Below are 18,422 nucleotides of genomic sequence, written 5' to 3'. Positions count from 1 at the left end.
TTTTAACACGTACTCTTTGAATGTGTGTATCTACGACTAAGCACCTGAGTGTGCGAAACGCGTCCGATCTTGTCCTGCCAACTGCGTTCTGAATAAAGCCATACATAAGTTTTACCTGCTATTCCCTGAGTGCCGGACGTCTTTTTGTGATATATATATATCAAAACTGAAATAGCTACTAGAAGCTATAAGTCACATTATAAAAGGCTAGATGCTTCTTTAATGTTATATTACATACAGTGTACCTGAGATACAAAATGGATCCACCCTCATATGGTGTCCAAAGTAGTAGCTAGTCCTGGCACAGGTAAAGAGCAGTGCAGTTCAGTGCCCATATACAGCACTCGCCCCCATTCAGCGGTTTTATCAGTGAAATGCCCTCAAATAGTTTGGATCTTCCAGCCATTCACACGAGCCATGGATACGGACTGTTTTTGGCATTGTATGTTGAGTATGGTTTTAAGATGCAATGGGCCAGAAAAGACCAACTGTATTTTGAAAATATTGGAGCATGAGGAAACTGAAACTTGAGGGACCACAGTATTCCAAACACTACTATGTATCGAAAAATCTACTTGTAGCAAGGTGAATAAACATACCTAGATATTTATTTCTTCCCCACTGTGTGCATTACCATGGAATATATCTACGCAGTAGCATCAACATGCTGGCACAAATGTACACTACCTTTGGGATTGTGTGAAAATGTAAAATGTAATTTTAAGATACATTTATTTAAATGGGTCTGAACATAACATCTGGTGTGGTTTAGTTTGAAGATACTGCGACAGTATTGCAAAGCAGTAATGACTTGTGTGTTTTTGCAGCAAATTACCAAAAATAAGAGTAATAGGATTTCAAATAATAGCGGTAAAAAAAAAAAGGCAGAAAAACAATGGCAAGCAAGTATATATTTTTTTGGGAGGATTTTTTATTTTATTTTTTTAGGCAGTATGTTCTCCTAGATCTCCTGTGAACATTTTGCATTTGCCTAGTAGGGTTTTTGGCACCGAGGCATTTGAAGTGTTTGCAGATGGTACAAGTTGACATTAACTTTTTAACATTTCTGCCATACAAGCAGGAACTGCCAGTTTGATTTAATAGAAGGAGGTAGGGGAATCAGGAGTAAAACGTGGAACAACCCCTTTAAAGTCATTCTGACCTTTCATAAAATAACTGCAATTTAAAACCTGGACATGTGAACACACCATTAGGCCTTCAGTTAGGGTATATTCCAGAAAAAAATCCTGACATATGTTAAAAGGGAGGCCATAACATACAGTGGGATCAGTCTCAGTCATCCAGTTATTATGGCATCTGTTTTACACATACATTATGAAGGAGTGTGAATAGCTTCCTACATATTTATAATACATGTTAAATGTAATGTGGCAATCAGAAAATGACCCACTTTTAATATGTTTAACAGATTTTTTAAATAGACACTTAGCCTTTGGTAGGCAGATGTTATCCTATAAACATACTTTGTCGATTTTCCAATGTGCATGCTAAATGTACCGTATATACTAGAGTATAAGCCGACCCGAATATATGCCGAGGCCCCTAATTTCACCCCAAAATCCCAGGAAAAGTTATTGACTCGAGTATAAGCCTAGGGTGGGAAATACATCATCCCCCCTGTCATCATCCAGACCCCCGTCATCATCCCCCCCTTCATCATCCCCTTGTCATCATCCCACACCCCCCTTCATCATCCCCTTGTCATCATCCCTTCATCCCAAACCCCCCCTTCATCATCCCCTTGTCATCATCCCCTTGTCATCATCCCATCATCCCACACCCCCCCCCTTCATCATCCCCTTGTCATCATCCCACACCCCCCCTTCATCATCCCCTTGTCATCATCCCACCCCCCCCCCTTCATCATCCCCTTGTCATCATCCCACACCCCCCCTTCATCATCCCCTTGTCATCATCACCACATGTCATCAGCCCCCCCCCCCCCCCACCTTCATCATCACTGCTTGTCAATGTCTGATACAGTGGTCTTCAACCTGCGGACCTCCAGATGTTTCAAAACTACAACTCCCAGCAAGCTCGGGCAGCCATCGGCTGTCCGGGCTTTCTGAGAGTTGTAGTTTTGAAACCTCTGGAGGTCCGCAGGTTGAAGACCACTGCGGCCTTCGACATCATCCAGCCCCCCCCTCAACCACTTTAGTTCTGTACTCGCCTCTGCTCGGCGGGACGTTAGGGTGCGCTGGTCCGGTGCTGCAGGACTGTCCGGCGGGGAGGTCGTCCGGTGGGATAGTGGTTCCGGGCTGCCATCTTCACCGGGGGGGCCTCTTCTCTGCGCTTCGGGCCCGGCCTCAGAATAGTCACGTTGCCTTGACGCCGACGCAGAGGGACGTTCATTACCAACGTCCCTCTGCATCGTCGTCAAGGCAACGCCTCTGTTCCGGGCCCGAAGCTCGGAGAAGAGGCTCCCCCGGTGAATATGGCAGCCCGGAACCACTGTCCCACCGGACGACCTCCCCACCGGACAGTCCTGCAGCACCGGACCAGCGGACCCTAATATCCCGCCGAGCGGAGGGGAGTACAGAACTAAAGGGGGTGAGAGGGTGGGGGGCTGGATGATGTCGAAGGCCGCAGTGGTCTTCAACCTGCGGACCTCCAGAGGTTTCAAAACTACAACTCCCAGCAAGCCCGGACAGCCGATGGCTGCCCGAGCATGCTGGGAGTTGTAGTTTTGAAACCTCTGGAGGTCTGCAGGTTGAAGACCACTGAGGGCGGAGAGTTCACTCGAGTGTAAGGCGAGGGGGGTGTTTTCAGCACGAAAAATCGCGCTGAAAAACTCGACTTATACTCGAGTATATACAAAAAAATAAAAAATAAATTATGTAATGTGAACGAGGTCTTAATTAGGATCTTGGCAACTATAACCCCCCAGATAATGCAGTTGCTAATGACTGCAGTACTTCCAGTTGTTTTATAGAAGGAAGGATGCTCCATATGCCCATCAGCACCCTGTGACATGGTGGGGTGCCAATGGGTTGCCTAACAAAGGTCCCCCCCCAGGTCTACTATGTACCAGAGACAATTAAGATCAATTTTCACTTGCTCATACCAGAGCCTAAATGTTTACAGGAGAAGGTTGCATTGGCTGGAGAGCCAATATAATGTCCCGGGGATTCTGCAGCTTGCTAAGTACAGGGTGGGCCATTTACATGGATACACCTTAATAAAATGGGAATGGTTGGTGTTATTAACTTCCTGTTTGTAAACATTAGTGTATGTGAGGGGGAAAACTTTTTAAGATGGGTGGTGACAATGGCAGCAATTTTGAAGTCTGCCATTTTGAATCCAAATTTAGTTTTTTCAATAGGAAGAGGGTCATGTGACACATCAAACTTATTGGGAATTTCACAAGAAAAACAATGATGTGCTTGGTTTTAACATAACTTTATTCTTTCATGAGTTATTTACAAGTTACTGACCACTTATAAAATGTGTTCAATGTGCTGCCCATTGTGTTGGATTGTTAATGCAACCCTCTTCTCCCACTCTTCACGCACTGATAGCAACACCGCAGGAGAAATGCTAGCACAGGCTTCCAGTATCCGTAGTTTCAGGTGCTGCACATCTCGTATCTTCACAGCATAGACAATTGCCTTCAGATGACCCCAAAGATAAAAGTCTAAGGGGGTCAGATCGGGAGACCTTGGGGGCCATTCAACTGGCCAATGACGACCAATCCACTTTCCAGGAAACTGTTCATCTAGGAATGCTCGGACCTGACACCCATAATGTGGTGGTGCACCATCTTGCTGGAAAAACTCAGGGAACGTGCCAGCTTCAGTGCATAAAGAGGGAAACACATCATGTAGCAATTTTGCATATCCAGTGGCCTTGAGGTTTCCATTGATGAAGAATGGCCCCACTACCTTTGTACACCATACCATCAAATTTTGTGTTCCAACAGTCTTGGAGGGATCTATCCAATGTGGGTTAGTGTCAGACCAATAGCGGTGGTCAACATTCACATAAAAGTTTGCCTCATCACTGAACAAAATCTTCTGCGTAAACTGAGGGTCCTGTTCCAATTTTTGCTTTGCCCATTCTGCAGCATCTGAAACTACGGATACTGGAAGCCTGTGCTAGCATTTCTCCTGCGGTATTGCTATCAGTGCGTGAAGAGTGGGAGAAGAGGGTTGCATTGACAATCCAACACAATGGGCAGCACATTGAACACATTTTATAAGTGGTCAGAAACTTGTAAATAACTCATGAAAGAAAAAAGTTATGTTAAAACCAAGCACATCATTGTTTTTCTTGTGAAATTCCCAATAAGTTTAATGTGTCACATGACCCTCTTCCTATTGAAAAAAACAAAATTTGGGTTCAAAATGGCCGACTTCAAAATGGACGACTTCAAAATGGCCGTCACCCATCTTGAAAAGTACCCCCCCCCTCACATATTAACTTCCTGTTTGTGGTACATTAGTATATCACCAACCATTCCCATTTTATTAAGGTGTATCCCTATAAATGGCCCACCCTGTACATTGAGATTGTTTAATATCTAATAATCTTTAGCCTAAACAAATACATTTCAGTACCAAAAAATTTATAAAATAAAAATAAAAAAACACGTGTCCATGAATTTTCATAGCTGCATGGGCAATAATGGTAAATCATCTTTAGCTTTCTTCTGTAATTCTTTGAAAACAACTTTGGGGAACATACTGAAGGATAATCTACGTTCAAACTAAATTGCTACACTTTCAGTTTGCCTGGAAATACATATTCAGCACTTCATTTCATTCCATTGATTTATAAAATAAATAGAAACGCTATCATGGTTAACTTTAGTTGGCACAATGCCCTCACGTAAGCGAATAGAAAGGAAATCCGTATAACTTTATAATACTTTTTCCCATGACTGCAGACAGCCCCAGCCATGGCTCAATGTATCCAGAATGGCAAGGTTCCCAGGTACAAATGCTTTCTAGGAGAACTGATGTGTGAGTGATGAGGTGAGTATGGGGAATAAGACGGGGTGGGATGGACAAAACTAGAGAAGGAGAACTGAAATTCCAGCAGGAATGTAACAAGATAGACATGAAATAAATGGATCGGAATTCCAGACTTTAAAAACGTACTGTCAGCGCTCCTAGACATGGAGGAGCTGTGACTGTGCTGATTTATGAACAGTGATCAAGTTACATAGATACTGGCACTAAAACTGTATTAATATTATTTCATGCTATTAATATTATTTCATGCTATAAATACATCTATTCAAGCTATCTAAGGGTGAAATCTTCAATAGCAAAAATATTGGATCCTGGAAAGCAGTTAAAGGGGTACTCGTGTTAAACAATTTTTTTTTTTTTTTAAATCAACTGGTGCCAGAAAGTTAAACAGATTTGTAAATTACTTCTATTAAAAAATCTTTACCCTTCAAGTACTTTTTAGCAGCTGTATGCTACAGAGGAAATTCTTTTTTTATTTTTATTTTTTTTTGTCTTGTCCTCAGTGCTCTCTGCTGACACCTAATGCCAGTATCAGGAACTGTCCAGATAACCTTTAGATGGTGGTTAAACCTCTGTGACCACTCCCAGTTACCAATGCAGTCCTGATTGTAAAGTTGGCCATGCACGCAGGCACTTAACAAAGGTCCCATTGTGTTCTATGCGAACAGCCTTCATTTGGCTGCTTAAATGGTTACCTTCGTATCAACAGACTATTCCAGGCACTTTGTGCATAGCTAGCACTAAGGCCGGGTTCACACGTCAGAATGTTGGCGCCAACATGACCGCACAGGAACGCAAGCCGCTAGGACCACACAGTCCCGTAGACTGCAATGCATCCGTGCAGAGTCCGCAGAAAGAATAGACATGCTCATTCGTTCTGCGGACAGCAGAATCGGAATTTCCACGCCAGATGTTTCGCCAAGTGCACAGTGCAGTAGAATACTATTGAATTTAATGGGACTTTGCTGCCGCATAATTACTGCTCGAAAATTCTGCACTGTGAACATACCGTAAGGCTACGTCTACACACTGGAACGCTTGCACGGAAAATATCCGTGCGGACATTCCGCAGACTGTGGGTGGCGGCATAACATGCCAGTACTAAGAATGCATGGGAATGCACTGTCTTATAGATGGCAATGCATTCCGTGAGGAGTACGCAGAAAGAACGGACTGGTTAATTTTTTCTGCTGACAGCAGAATTGTAATTTCCGATTTCAGATGTCTCTGGGGCAGAAAATTCTGCCGCGTGCACAGCGCAGCAGAATCTTATTAAACACAATGCTGCTGTGGAATCTCCGTGCGGGATTTCAACGTGTGAACAAGCCTGTGTGGCTGGTAGGTGGGTGGGGGTAGCGTGATTCTATGTTTCTACAGGTGGCAACACCAGTTCCATTAGTTATCACTTTTTTTATTACATATCTTTAAAAACTTTAATGTGCACTTATGTAGCAGAATCTAATATGGAGAATATGTAACCACAGACAGAATAATATTTTTTACTGTTCTAAATATCAAGGAATTGTGAAACAGCAATCCGTTCTTGACTGTTTTCCCTCTACTGGGCAAACTTCTGCTACAAAGTGCTGAATAATGTGTTTTACACTTCCTCCAGGAGTTCGAGACTCTCAAGCCTCATATGATGCTTAATGATGGAATGTAAGATTACAATCTCTAGGGATACAGCTCTCGCCATAATGGTGTAATAGGTGTACTTTTGTCTTTTTGGTGTCGGGGGCATATTTTTAAACTTTTAAACATAAGATGGTCAATAAATGTTTGGCAACATGTGATAAAGGACACAAATAGAAAATGAGCTAGCAGATTTACAATAGTCATGGTAGATATAAAAAAAAATTAGACAACCCTAAAACTAACCTGTGCCACCTTAACGGAATTCTGAGTGGAGCCACCGGCATGATAATCAACATTGAACCTTTTCACCAGTTCTTCAAACCTGTAAGACAGCAAGAGATAGGTCAGTTAGAAGGCAGTTCCTGCAGGAGTAGTTTAGAAGCCAAAAAGTAAAGCTGTAGAGTTGGGATGTGGGTCAGCAGGATACATTGTGCTCATTAGTTTCTTTACAAGGTGTGAGCTGAGACAACCAAGGGTAGGAGAACATTAAGAGACTAGAAAAGCACGACCTGCACATAAACCACGCTGGCACAGAGACAAAGGTCTCCCCCCTCAAAAAAAAAAAAAAAAGATGAGATTCTTTGCCCGCAAAATGCTTATTAAACATGAAACTGGAGTATAACTGAGCAGTAACAATAATATATTAGGTTTCCTGTGGGACATTTAAATCTGAAGCACTCTCTCATTTATGCACATATTCTCCTTTATGAGAATCCCACATTTATTTTACACCATGAAGCGTTTTAGTTTGGACTATTCTGCGACTGCTGTGTCCAAGAGGATTCAGAACATCACAGCTCAAATTAAATGTACAAATATGCTGCCTAGCTCCTGTTAAAGGGAGATTTAAAAAGGTTGGGGGGGGGGGGGGGGGATTTCCAATCCCTGTAATCTTCGGTACAAGGGTTTAGTATCTTATCAGTCATTGACGTGCCCACGCTCCCACTTTACAAGACAAGCAGGAGACAGGACCCATTGATTTTCTGAGCAGATGTTACTTCCGCTCCTCTCTGAAGTTGAAGGCAAGAGTATGCTGAGGATGGGAAAGTGACTGAACCCTGTACAGGAGATCTCAGGCAGTCACAGGATAGGGAATAAGTATTAGTTTTCTTAGGTTATCTATGGGTAATGAAGTCAAGTAACGGCAGTTAACCCCTTAATTAGTACCTCGAATACTAGGCTGCTTTCAGACCTTCTAGAATACAGGCACATTTTATTGGCCACATTATAGCTTCAACACTGCTCAGCTAAATCAGAGTAATATGGGTGCAACATAAGGATTGCCTGTCTTTACATAGTGAAATACACAGTTTTGCCCATTATGATTCATAACATCCCTCTCTACCATATACAAACTACCCATTTAATAGAGTTGCCTACCCAACTCTTTCATAACTCGTCCATTAGATGGTGGTCAAACCTCTGTGACCCCATAATTATCAACTCAGTTCTGTTGGAGAGTTGGCCATGTGTGCAGCCACTCTCCATAACACCTAAGAGGACTGTAGGCAATTGCCCACATTTGGCTGCTTAAAGTAGTTTCAACAAACTTTTGAACAAAATTTGCTATGAATACTTTGACCCCCTTAAAAAAGGTGGTTATCCATCAATATGAGGGGGAAAAAAAAGCAAATTTCTTCTTAAAACTGCACTACACGTCCTCAGGTGGTGTGTGGTATTACAACTTTGCTGTATTCACCTCAATGGAACTAAACTGCAATACCACACATAACCTGAGGACAGAGGTGGTGAAGTTTTCGGAAGAAATCTGTTTTTTGTAGCGCTATATAACCTTTTTAAGGACACAGCCAACTTTTATTTACATTTTCCTTCTTAAGATCTGATTTTTTTCAGCCAGAGAAGCATATGAGGGCTGGATTTTTATGGCAAATTAGTTTTATTGAAAAATATGGAAAAAAAATAAAATAAATTTATATTGTAACATCGGCAAAGAGATATAGTAAACCACGCTGAAACATGACACAGGTTGAGGGCTTATTTTGTGAACAACCAAATGTACTTTGCTAGGACACCTATCATTTTTCTATAAAAAAAAAATACATAAAATTGAAAAGAAAACTGCAATTTTAACACCGTGCACCCTACAGTAAAACTGACCTTTTCTTATTTTTCCATATACGCAGCTGTATGAGGGCTCAATTTTTGCACCACGATCTGTAGTTTTTCTCGGTGCTACCTTTGCATATAAGTGACTTTTGGTCACTTTTATTCCATTATTATTAATTTTGTTCCTGGAACATGAAGTGACCAAAATGCTGCAATTCTTGACTTACGTCTTAACCGTGAGGTATAATTAATGTCATTCAACTAGTTCAGACATTTCTGCATGCGGTGATACCACATATGTTTACATTTATTTTTGTTTACATTTCCATGAAATATGGGAAAGGGTGGGGGGAATTCAAACAATGGGTCATCCCCAGTATCAGAGGATTGCAGTGAAGGGTGACATCAGTATATAGAGAAGAGTAGATCTATTCACATTTTTCTTCTTAAGTCTTTTTCTTTTATTCCTCTATGCCATTCTGTTTTCTCTGTATTCTATTCTGTTTCCATGTTTTTTGTTCTGTGTCCAAAAACTTTATTGAAGCTAACTGTAAACCCTGACACTTCCCTTCCAAAACCCGCATCCAGCCTTTGTATTACACAAGGACGACGCCCACAAAATGGGTTATAAAAGACTGAAATTTTCAGTCATGACCCATACAGTCTTCCTGAACCTCCACCATTGAAAAAGGGGACGCAGTTCCCAGAAACGCGTCTGGTGTTAAGACAACCCTGCACATCATCTGAGACAATCGTTACCGCATTGCCGGTCCTCACCTACTCTCACCTGCTCCCCGTGCCGCCGGGGTAGAGAGGATACCTCCAGCGTTGCCATATGCTGCTACGACCGCTAGGCTTCACAGCACTGCCACACGCTTCCCAGCCATCATCTCCGACCCCCAGTACCGGATCATATCACCCCTTCTACATTTCTCCTGTGCTGCCGGGACAGAGGGACGTGTATCCGGATCGCAAGCACAGCTGCACTCACCTGACTGTGCACACTGTAGCCGGTAAGAGGCACTAAGTGCCTGAACTGTATAGCGATTGCCCTCTTGCATTCAGTCCCCGTGCCGTCGGGGTAGAGGGGGCATTGCCTGTATCTCTGCACCTAAAAACGATTATAGTGGGCCCCAATTTGGGAGACTCCAGAGCTACCGAAAATTTGCCTTATTGGATTATCAACTTTTTTGCTATGTACTTTCATCTGGATTAATCCTGGCTCTTATAATATGACTTTACAGTATAACTAAACCGATACTGTTTGCACTGTCCCATTGCCCCACTTTCATTGTCTCATTGTCCAATTGAAGTGCAATACCACTGTGTATATTATATATTTTTAGCATTTTATACCATTGTAACCATTTTATCTAGGACCAGTCTGCGACAAGGGTCCTGTCGCAGACCTCACATAATTTTTCCAAATAAAATGTTATCATTTTATGCTATTTTAGACACATTTTCTTTTTTCTCTCTCTCTCTTTCTAATTTTTGACCTTATATCTTTTACTCTGACCTAGCCTAGCAGGACTGCCTCCCCTTTTTACACTATTAGATCTATTCACAATAGATTGTGGTCAGTGCTCAGTCACAAACAATGACCTATGCAAAGTCACAGAGCATGCCCAAAACTCTCACACAGAAGAGGGTCCTCCTTTTCTATTGTGTCTATGTCCATTCACCATGGGGCTTGCTGTAAGTCACATCTAAGTGCTGTTACAGTCAGTCAATATCCCTGCCCCAATTACATATACATAATATTTTTATTACAAACTTTGTAAACATTATATGTCAAATAAAAAAATAGTAAAATTTAGGGATGTCCCAATACCAACCTGGCCCGAGAAGGTCAGAGGCCAGAAAATAAAACAGCGGCACTCAGGCAGCTTAATCATAATTTACCATGAAATTGGTCTGGCGGCAGAATATTTAAAACTCCCGGGCAATCTCCACCACCAGAGTGTAACACCATGAGATGAATCAAAAGACTCAGGCAATTCTATGGGACTTTCACTAAATCTCCAGATAATTTTACTCTCAGGCTGAGAAGATTGCCTGCGTGTTTTAAAACATCCTGCCACCGGACCAACGTCATGGTAAAGTAGGATTTAACAGTGCAGAGAATAGTTATTAAGGGGGAAGGAAGAAAGTACATGACAGTTTGGGAGAAAAGACTACCATCAACATCCATGTGAAACTGCTTTTCTATGGGTATGCTACTTTTTTTGTTTAAATGCCCCTGTTCATTAAAAATTAATTCCATTAGTTTATGGGCCCAAAATGCTAAGGAGGACCAAGACTGTCAGCTAGATGGTTCTCAGCAGTGGCCATCCCATTGACAGCTTACAGACTTAAGTGATGCACAAAGACTGTCAATAAGGTGTGAACCACAGGTTAAAGGGGAACTCCAGAAGAAGAAAAAAAATGTCAAATCAACTGGTGCCAGAAAGTTAAACAGATGTGTAAATTACTTCTATTTAAAAATTTGAAGCTTTCAAATACTTACCAGCTGCTGTATGCTACAGAGAAATTTGTGAAATTATTTTCAATCTGACAGTGCTCTCTGCTGACAACTCTGTCCGTGTCAGGAACTGTCCAGAGTGGGATAGGTTTTCTATGGGGATATGCTTCTAATCTGGACAGTTCTGGACACGGACAGATGTGTCAGCAGAGAGCACTGTCAGATTGGATAGAACGTCACAAATTTCTCTGTAGCATACAGTAGCTGGCAAGTATTTGAAAGCTTCAGATTTTTAAATAGAAGTAATTTACACATCTGTTTAACTTTCTAGCACCAGTTTATTTGAAAACATTTGTTTCCCACATGTTCCATCGGAGTTCCCCTTTAACACGAGTTTACAGCCTAGGCCAGGCAACCTTCGACATTGCATATGACTACATCTCCCATGATGCTTTGGCAGCATTTCGGCTGTGACAGCATCATGGGAGATAAAGTACAAAACATCTGCAGTGCTGAAGGTTTCCTAATGCCTGGCCTAGAAAGCAGAGCGAGAGAAAACACAGAGACGGCGCTCCAATGGTAAAGATCGTAGGTGATATGTAATTTTTAGGAAAAGTGGAAAGATGCTCACCTTTGTGTGTTGTGCGGACTGGCACAACCCTGATTCGCGCTTTGGATAGGGATATGTTGGGAGGCATCTTTGCAAGCGGCCAGGAACAGGTTAACAGATGTGGAATCTGGGTTGCCTGGCAGGGCTAACCTGATGTCCGATGAAAATCCTACTTGTGGCTGGATAGGCGCATGCCCGAGGATGGACACACTTCGGCTCTGTGTCCATCCTCGGACGTGCGCCTATCCAGCCACAAGTCGGATTTTCATCGGACATCTGGTTAGCCCTGTCAGGCAACCCAGATTCCAAATCTGTTAACCTAATGCCTGGCCTAGGCTCTTATTAGCAAAATCAGGCTGTGAAACTAAATGGCACCAATGGTTAAAAAAAAAAGGCGAAAAAAAATAAAAATTGTCTGAATCCATGTAGCAGCGGTCCCAAATAAGTTATGATGGTGAAGGTTCTTACAGGTCCACTACAGAAATTGACCTGCAGTGAAGATTTGAAATCCACAAAAATGGATGGTCACTTCCTGTTATGGACTTGCTGTAGGTTTATAGTGGATTCCCAATAACTAACAGGGATGTATAACCCAAATTGCATCACCTGTAGTGACAAATAGGCAGTAAATTCTCCACAAGATGATATGGATCTGCAGGTGTGGTTGTACCATAACAATTATTACAGATTACAGCTTTGTGAGGAAACATCTGATATTCAAATTCTCCAGGCTGCAATGTGCATATGGAAGAAAGCGCACAAGAATAGATTCTTACATGTGACGAATCAGCAGGCAATACAGATGAGATGAACGGGCCATATGAAATGTGTTGTTTGATGTATAGAAAACATGCTGGTATTTCCATGACAACCCTGCCTCTGACATCTGTTAATAAAGAGTGGGTTTAGTACATGACTTGTTTTCATGTCTTAGTATGATAGTGAAGAGACTTCAGAGAATTATGTGAACATTTTTGTTTAACCCATTTGTGCCACAGTTCACTTATTAGTATAATACAGTCATGGCAAACCTTTTTGAGCCCGAGTACCCAAACCGTAATGCACGCCAACTTTTTTCCCCTCAAAGTGCCAACACAGCAATTAAATCAGAATACTGAGGTTTAAGTTTAGAAAAAACAACTCCTACAGTTGCCATAACTAATTAACATCTTTTGTTTTAAAAGAAGAGCACAACATTAGGTGCATACAGTTCCCCAACATTAGGTGCAGTACAGCCTTCAGCCATATACAATGTATGGCTGGATGCTGTATGCCTGTGTACTGCCACACTTCAGCATTCCGACCACCGCTCCTCCGGAACACTGAAGATGACGTACAACATACAGGCAACTTACCATGCGTGTGCTTCTCCTCGCTGCTCCGCTCTGCTGTTGCTATGGGCGCACGCACGGGATATCAGTGACGTCCCTGCATACGCTACCTCCCAGCGGCCCCTGCACTTTTAAAGTTAACGTGGGGCCGCAGAAAGGTAACCAGGGCATCCTTGTGTCCCGAAAAGATCTTTCGGGACACAGGGATGTCCTGAATGGGCTGATGGAGAACTATGGCCACGTGCCCAGAGGGGGCTCGGCGTGCCACCTGTGGCATGCGTGCCATAGGTTCGCCATCACTGGTATAATATAAGGATGCTATATCAGTACAAACAAAAATTATTGAAAAGCATACTCAAAACATATTTCAGGCAGGATATTATTTATAAAGAGAAATTAAGACATTAGCCTGGTATTCAGCTCTTGTCACACTTCTGCTTGATGGCTTTGCGTGAAATACAAATATGTTGCTCTCAAAATGTGATTTAACACCTTCCCGCTATTGGACGTATGCATACGTCCAGGCGAACTACACGTTCGCGCAAATGGATGTATGCATACATCCAAGCGATCTCCTGCTCTGCCGCGGGCAGCGCAGGAGATCGCCGGCAGGACTCAGCTGTCAATCACAACCGGAGTCCCACCACAGCTGCCGGGGCCGCGATCGCGCCGGTCCCGGCAGCATTAACCCCATAGATGCCGTGATCAGTTCTGATCACGGCATCTATGGTGTTTGCAGGGGGAGCGCTTTCCCCCTGCCCACCAACGGTGGCGCGGCGATAAAATAAGGGGGATCGGGGGTGTCCAAGACACCCTCAATCCCCCTGAAGGAATAGGAGTGAGGTGGCAGGGGTGCCATCCCCTCCTATCCCTGCTATCGATTGGCCGGAGCGACCCACCAATAGCAGACTGGGGGCGGGGGGGTTAAAGTTCGGTTCCCCCCGCTATGCCCACCCATCGGTGTCCAGGCACAGTGGGGGGGAACCGTGTAGTAGTGGCGGCGGCGGCGGCCACTTACCCGGCAGCGGAGCTCCAGATGACAGCGGTGGCTGTGAGCATGGCGGCGACTGAGGAGGAGAGTATAGCGGCGGCGATTTCTAGCAACATCTGCAGGGCGACAGTTTGGAGAATGGTCTCTAAACTGTGGCCCTCCAGATGTTGCAAAACTACAACTCCCACCATGCCTAGACAGCTGTTTGCTGTGTTGGCATGCTGGGATTTGTAGTTTTGCAAGATGGGGTTCAGGCTAGAGATCACTGACAGTGGTCTCTAAACTGTAGCCCTCCAAATGTTACAAAACTACAACTCCCAGCATGCCCAGAAAGCAGTTTTCTGTCTTAGCATGCTGAAATTTGCAGTTTTGCAACATCTGGAGGGCTACAGTTTAGAGACCACAGTCAGTGATCTCCAGCCTGAACCCCTCTAAATCTGGCATAACTGAAACTCCCAGCATTCAGGAACAGCAGAAGACTGTCTCGGCATGCTGGGAGTTGTACTTGCGTGCCTCCAGCTGTTGCATAACTACATCGCCCAGCATTCCCTTTGGCAATCAGTATATACTGAGAGTTGTAGTTCTGCAACAGCTGGAGGCACACTGGTAAATACCGAGTTAGGTAATAGGTTCTATTACCTAACTCCGTATTTTCCAACCAGTGTGCCTCAAGCGGTTTCAAAACTACAACTCCCAGCATGCACGTTCTGTCAGTGCATGCTGGGAGTTGTAGTTTTGCCCCCCTCCCATGTGAATGTACAGGTTACATTCACACTCTCGGCGGATTACAGCGAGTTCCCCGCTTCAAGTTTGAGCTGCGGCAAATTTTACGCTGCAGCTCAAACTCCTAGCGGGAGACTCAGTGTAATCCGCCGTCAGTGTAGTGTAGTGTTTTTAGGCTACAGTCACACTAACACAGAATAAAGAGTAAAACACTACATATGCACACATACACTGGCCTCTCCCCCCCCCCCCCCCCAAATAAAAATGAAAAACGTATCCTACGGCAGTCTTTCCAAAACGGAGCCTCCAGCTGTTGCAAAACAAAAACTCCCAGCATTTCCGGACAGCCATTGACTGTCCAAGCATGCTGGGAGTTTTGCAACAGCTGGAGGCACCCTGTTTGGGAATTACTGGCTTAGAATACCCCTATGTCCACCCCTATGCAAATCCCTAATTTAGGCCTCAAATGCGCATGGCGCTCTCACTTTGGAGCCCTGTCGTATTTCAAGGCAACAGTTTAGGGCCACATATGGGGTATCTCCGTACTCGGGAGAAACTGCCTAACACATTTTGGGGGGCTTTTTCTCCCTTTACCCCTTATGAAAAGGTAAAATTGGGGTTTACACCAGCATGTTAGTGTAAAAAAAAACTTTTTTGTACACTAACATACTGGTGTTGCCCCATACTTTTAAATTTCACAAGCGGTAAAAGAAAAAAAAGCCCCCAAAATTTGTAACGCAATTTCTCCTTAGTACGGAGATACCCCATACGTGGGTGCAAAGTGCTCTGCGGGCGCACAACAAGGCTCAGAAGGGAGAGTGCACCATGTACATTTGAGGTCTAAATTGGTGATTTGCACTGGGGTGGCTAATTTTACAGCGGTTCTGACATAAGCGCAAAACAAATACCCACATGTGACCCCGTTTTGGAAACTACACCCCAAAATTTGCTCTCAAAAAGCCAAATATGACTCCTCTTCTGAGCATTGTAGTTTGCCCGTAGTGCACTTCAGGTCAACTTATGGGGTACCTCCATACTCAGAAGAGATGGGGTTACAAATTTTGGGGGGTATTTTCTACTATTAACCCTTTAAAAAATGTGAAATTTGGGGGGAAACATTTTAGTGAAAAAAAAAATTTTTTTTTTACATATGCAAAAGTCGTGAAACACATGTGGGGGTATTAAGGCTCACTTAATTCCTTGTTACGTTCCTCAAGGGGTCTAGTTTCCAAAATGGTATGCCATTTTTATTTTTTTGCTGTTCTGGCACCATAGGGGCTTCCTAAAAGCAACATGCCCCCCAAAAACCATTTCAGAAAAACGTACTCTCCAAAATCCTCGTCGCTCCTTCACTTCTGAGCCCTCTACTGCGCCCGCCGAACAATTTAGATAGACATATGAGGTATGTGCTTACTCGAGAGAAATTGGGCTACAAATTCAAGTATAAATTTTATCCTTTTACGTCTTGTAAAAATTCAAAAATTGGGTCTACAAGAACATGCAAGTGTAAAAAAATGAAGATTTTGAATTCTCTGCTTCACTTTGCTGCTTTTCCTGTGAAACACCTAAAGGGTTAAAACACTTACTGAATGTCAATTTGAATACATTGGGGGGGGGGGGGGGGGGGCAGTTTTTATAATGGGGTCATTTATGGGGTATTTCTAATATGAAGACCCTTCAAATCCACTCCAAACCTGAACTGGTCCATGAAAAATAGCGAGTTTGAAAATTTTGTGAAAAATTGTAAAATTGCTGCTGAACTTGGAAGCCCTCTGATGTCTTCCAAAAGTAAAAACACGTCAATTTTATGATGCAATCAAAGTAGACATATTGTATATGTGAATCCCAAAAATTTTTTTGGGAATATGCGTTTTCCTTACAAGCAGAGAGCTTCCAAGTTAGAAAAATGCAAAATTTTCAATTTTTTCATCAAATTTGGGGATATTTCACCAAGAAAGGATGCAAGTTACCACAAAAATTTAACACTATGTTAAAGTAGAATGTCATGAAAAAACAATCTCGGCATCAGATTGATACGTAAAAGCATTCCAGAGTTATTAATGTTTAAAGTGACAGTGGTCAGATGTGCAAAAAAGGGCTGTGTCCTAGAGGTGAAAATGGTCTGCGTCCTTAAAGGGGTTTAAAGGTGTACACCGGTGGAAAACTCTCTTTTTCAGATCAACTGATGCCAGAAAATTAAACAGAAGTGTAAATTACTTCTATCTAAAAATCTTAACCCTTCCAGTACTAATCATCTTCTGTATGTTTCACAGGAAGTTTATGAGTTCTTTTCAGTTTGACCACAGTGCTTCTCTGCTGACACCTCTGTCCATGTCAGGAACTGTCCAAAGCAGGAGAGGTTCACTAAGGGGATTTGCTCCTACTCTGGACAGTTACTGACACGGACACAGGTGTCAGCAGAGAGCACTGTGGTCAGACTAGAAAGAACTTAACTTCCTCGAACATACAGCATCTGATAAATACTGGAATGATTAAAAAATTTTAAGGAGTACTCTAGTGTTGACAATTAAACCTTCATTTTGCCTCCGGGGGAACGCAGGAAGGTGAGTGAGTTTATTTTCCTTTTTTTTTGCAGCCTGGGCACAACGGAGGCCTAATAGTCAGCACTAGAGTACTCCTTTACTAGAAGACATTTATGAATCTGTTTAACTTTATGGAACAAGTTGATTTCAAAATAATTGTTTTCCACTGCAGTACCCCTTTAATACCATTAATTAAGCTAAATGTAGGACTCTCAAATATAGCCTTAAAAGGGTACTCTGGGATAGAACATGTCCTGCCAGCTGTCAGCATAAAAATAAAATCTTTGTATATTTTTGTAACTGCTTTTTGGAAAAGAAAGATACTGCAAAGACATTATTCACCCAGAGTGCAGGAAAACCATAGCATGGATAGTTCATAATTTCCACTCTGGTATCATTCACTTCCTCTGGAGCATGCCGATCATGGAGTCCTTCTTCAGTCTTAAAGGAAGTGTGACATCTGAAATGCCTCGAGGTGTTCAGCTACTGCTCAGCCTTGTCTTATTCCACTATAGAAGGACTCCATGATTGGCATGCTCCAGAGGAGAGAAGGAAACAAGAATGGAGTTCCTGAACTATCTGCCCTAAAGTTTTCATGAACTCTGGATGAATAATGTCTTAGCACATTTGTGTAACTGCTTTTTGAAAGATTTATAAAAGTTTCCTGTTTACGCACTTATATATGGATATGTTGGTTGCCTGTGAAGTCTAACGGAGCCTCCTTCCTACTTACGCCACACCTGAGTGCATAAAGGTTAATGCCTTAACTGTTCGGAGTAAAAGGGGTACTCCAGCCCTAGACATCTTCTGCCCCTATCCAAGTACACTGGGTTCCCGCGACGGGGGGTTGTGACTAGGGATCGACTGATTATCGGTATGGCCGATATTATCGGCCGTTAATCACGATTTTGGGCATTATTGGTATAGGCAATTACCTTGCCGATGAGCAGATAATGCCCCGCGCCCCGCCCCCACCGCGAACACCCCTAACCCCCCCGACCCACCGCGTCGCACCCCCACCGTAGTGCTGGGCGGTATACTGGTATGGATTTTTGCCCATACCG

At 43.0% G+C, this 18,422-nt stretch overlaps 1 protein-coding gene across 2 annotated transcripts in view; it reads right to left on the bottom strand.

Moving 5' to 3' along the window:
• ADK (adenosine kinase) overlaps positions 1-18,422 on the bottom strand; it is a 343,651-nt gene that overhangs the window by 151,948 nt on the left and 173,281 nt on the right. For both annotated transcript variants that reach the window (XM_056531262.1, XM_056531263.1), the window contains exon 4: positions 6,873-6,951. In XM_056531262.1, the coding sequence (XP_056387237.1) occupies positions 6,873-6,951 (79 nt within the window). The remainder of the gene's footprint in view (positions 1-6,872; positions 6,952-18,422) is intronic.

This window comes from Hyla sarda, chromosome 7 (genome assembly GCF_029499605.1).
Source record: "Hyla sarda isolate aHylSar1 chromosome 7, aHylSar1.hap1, whole genome shotgun sequence".
In the NCBI taxonomy this organism is placed as follows: Eukaryota; Metazoa; Chordata; class Amphibia; order Anura; family Hylidae; genus Hyla; species Hyla sarda.
Note: the sequence above shows the minus strand (reverse complement) of the source record. Positions and strands in the feature narration are given on the sequence as shown.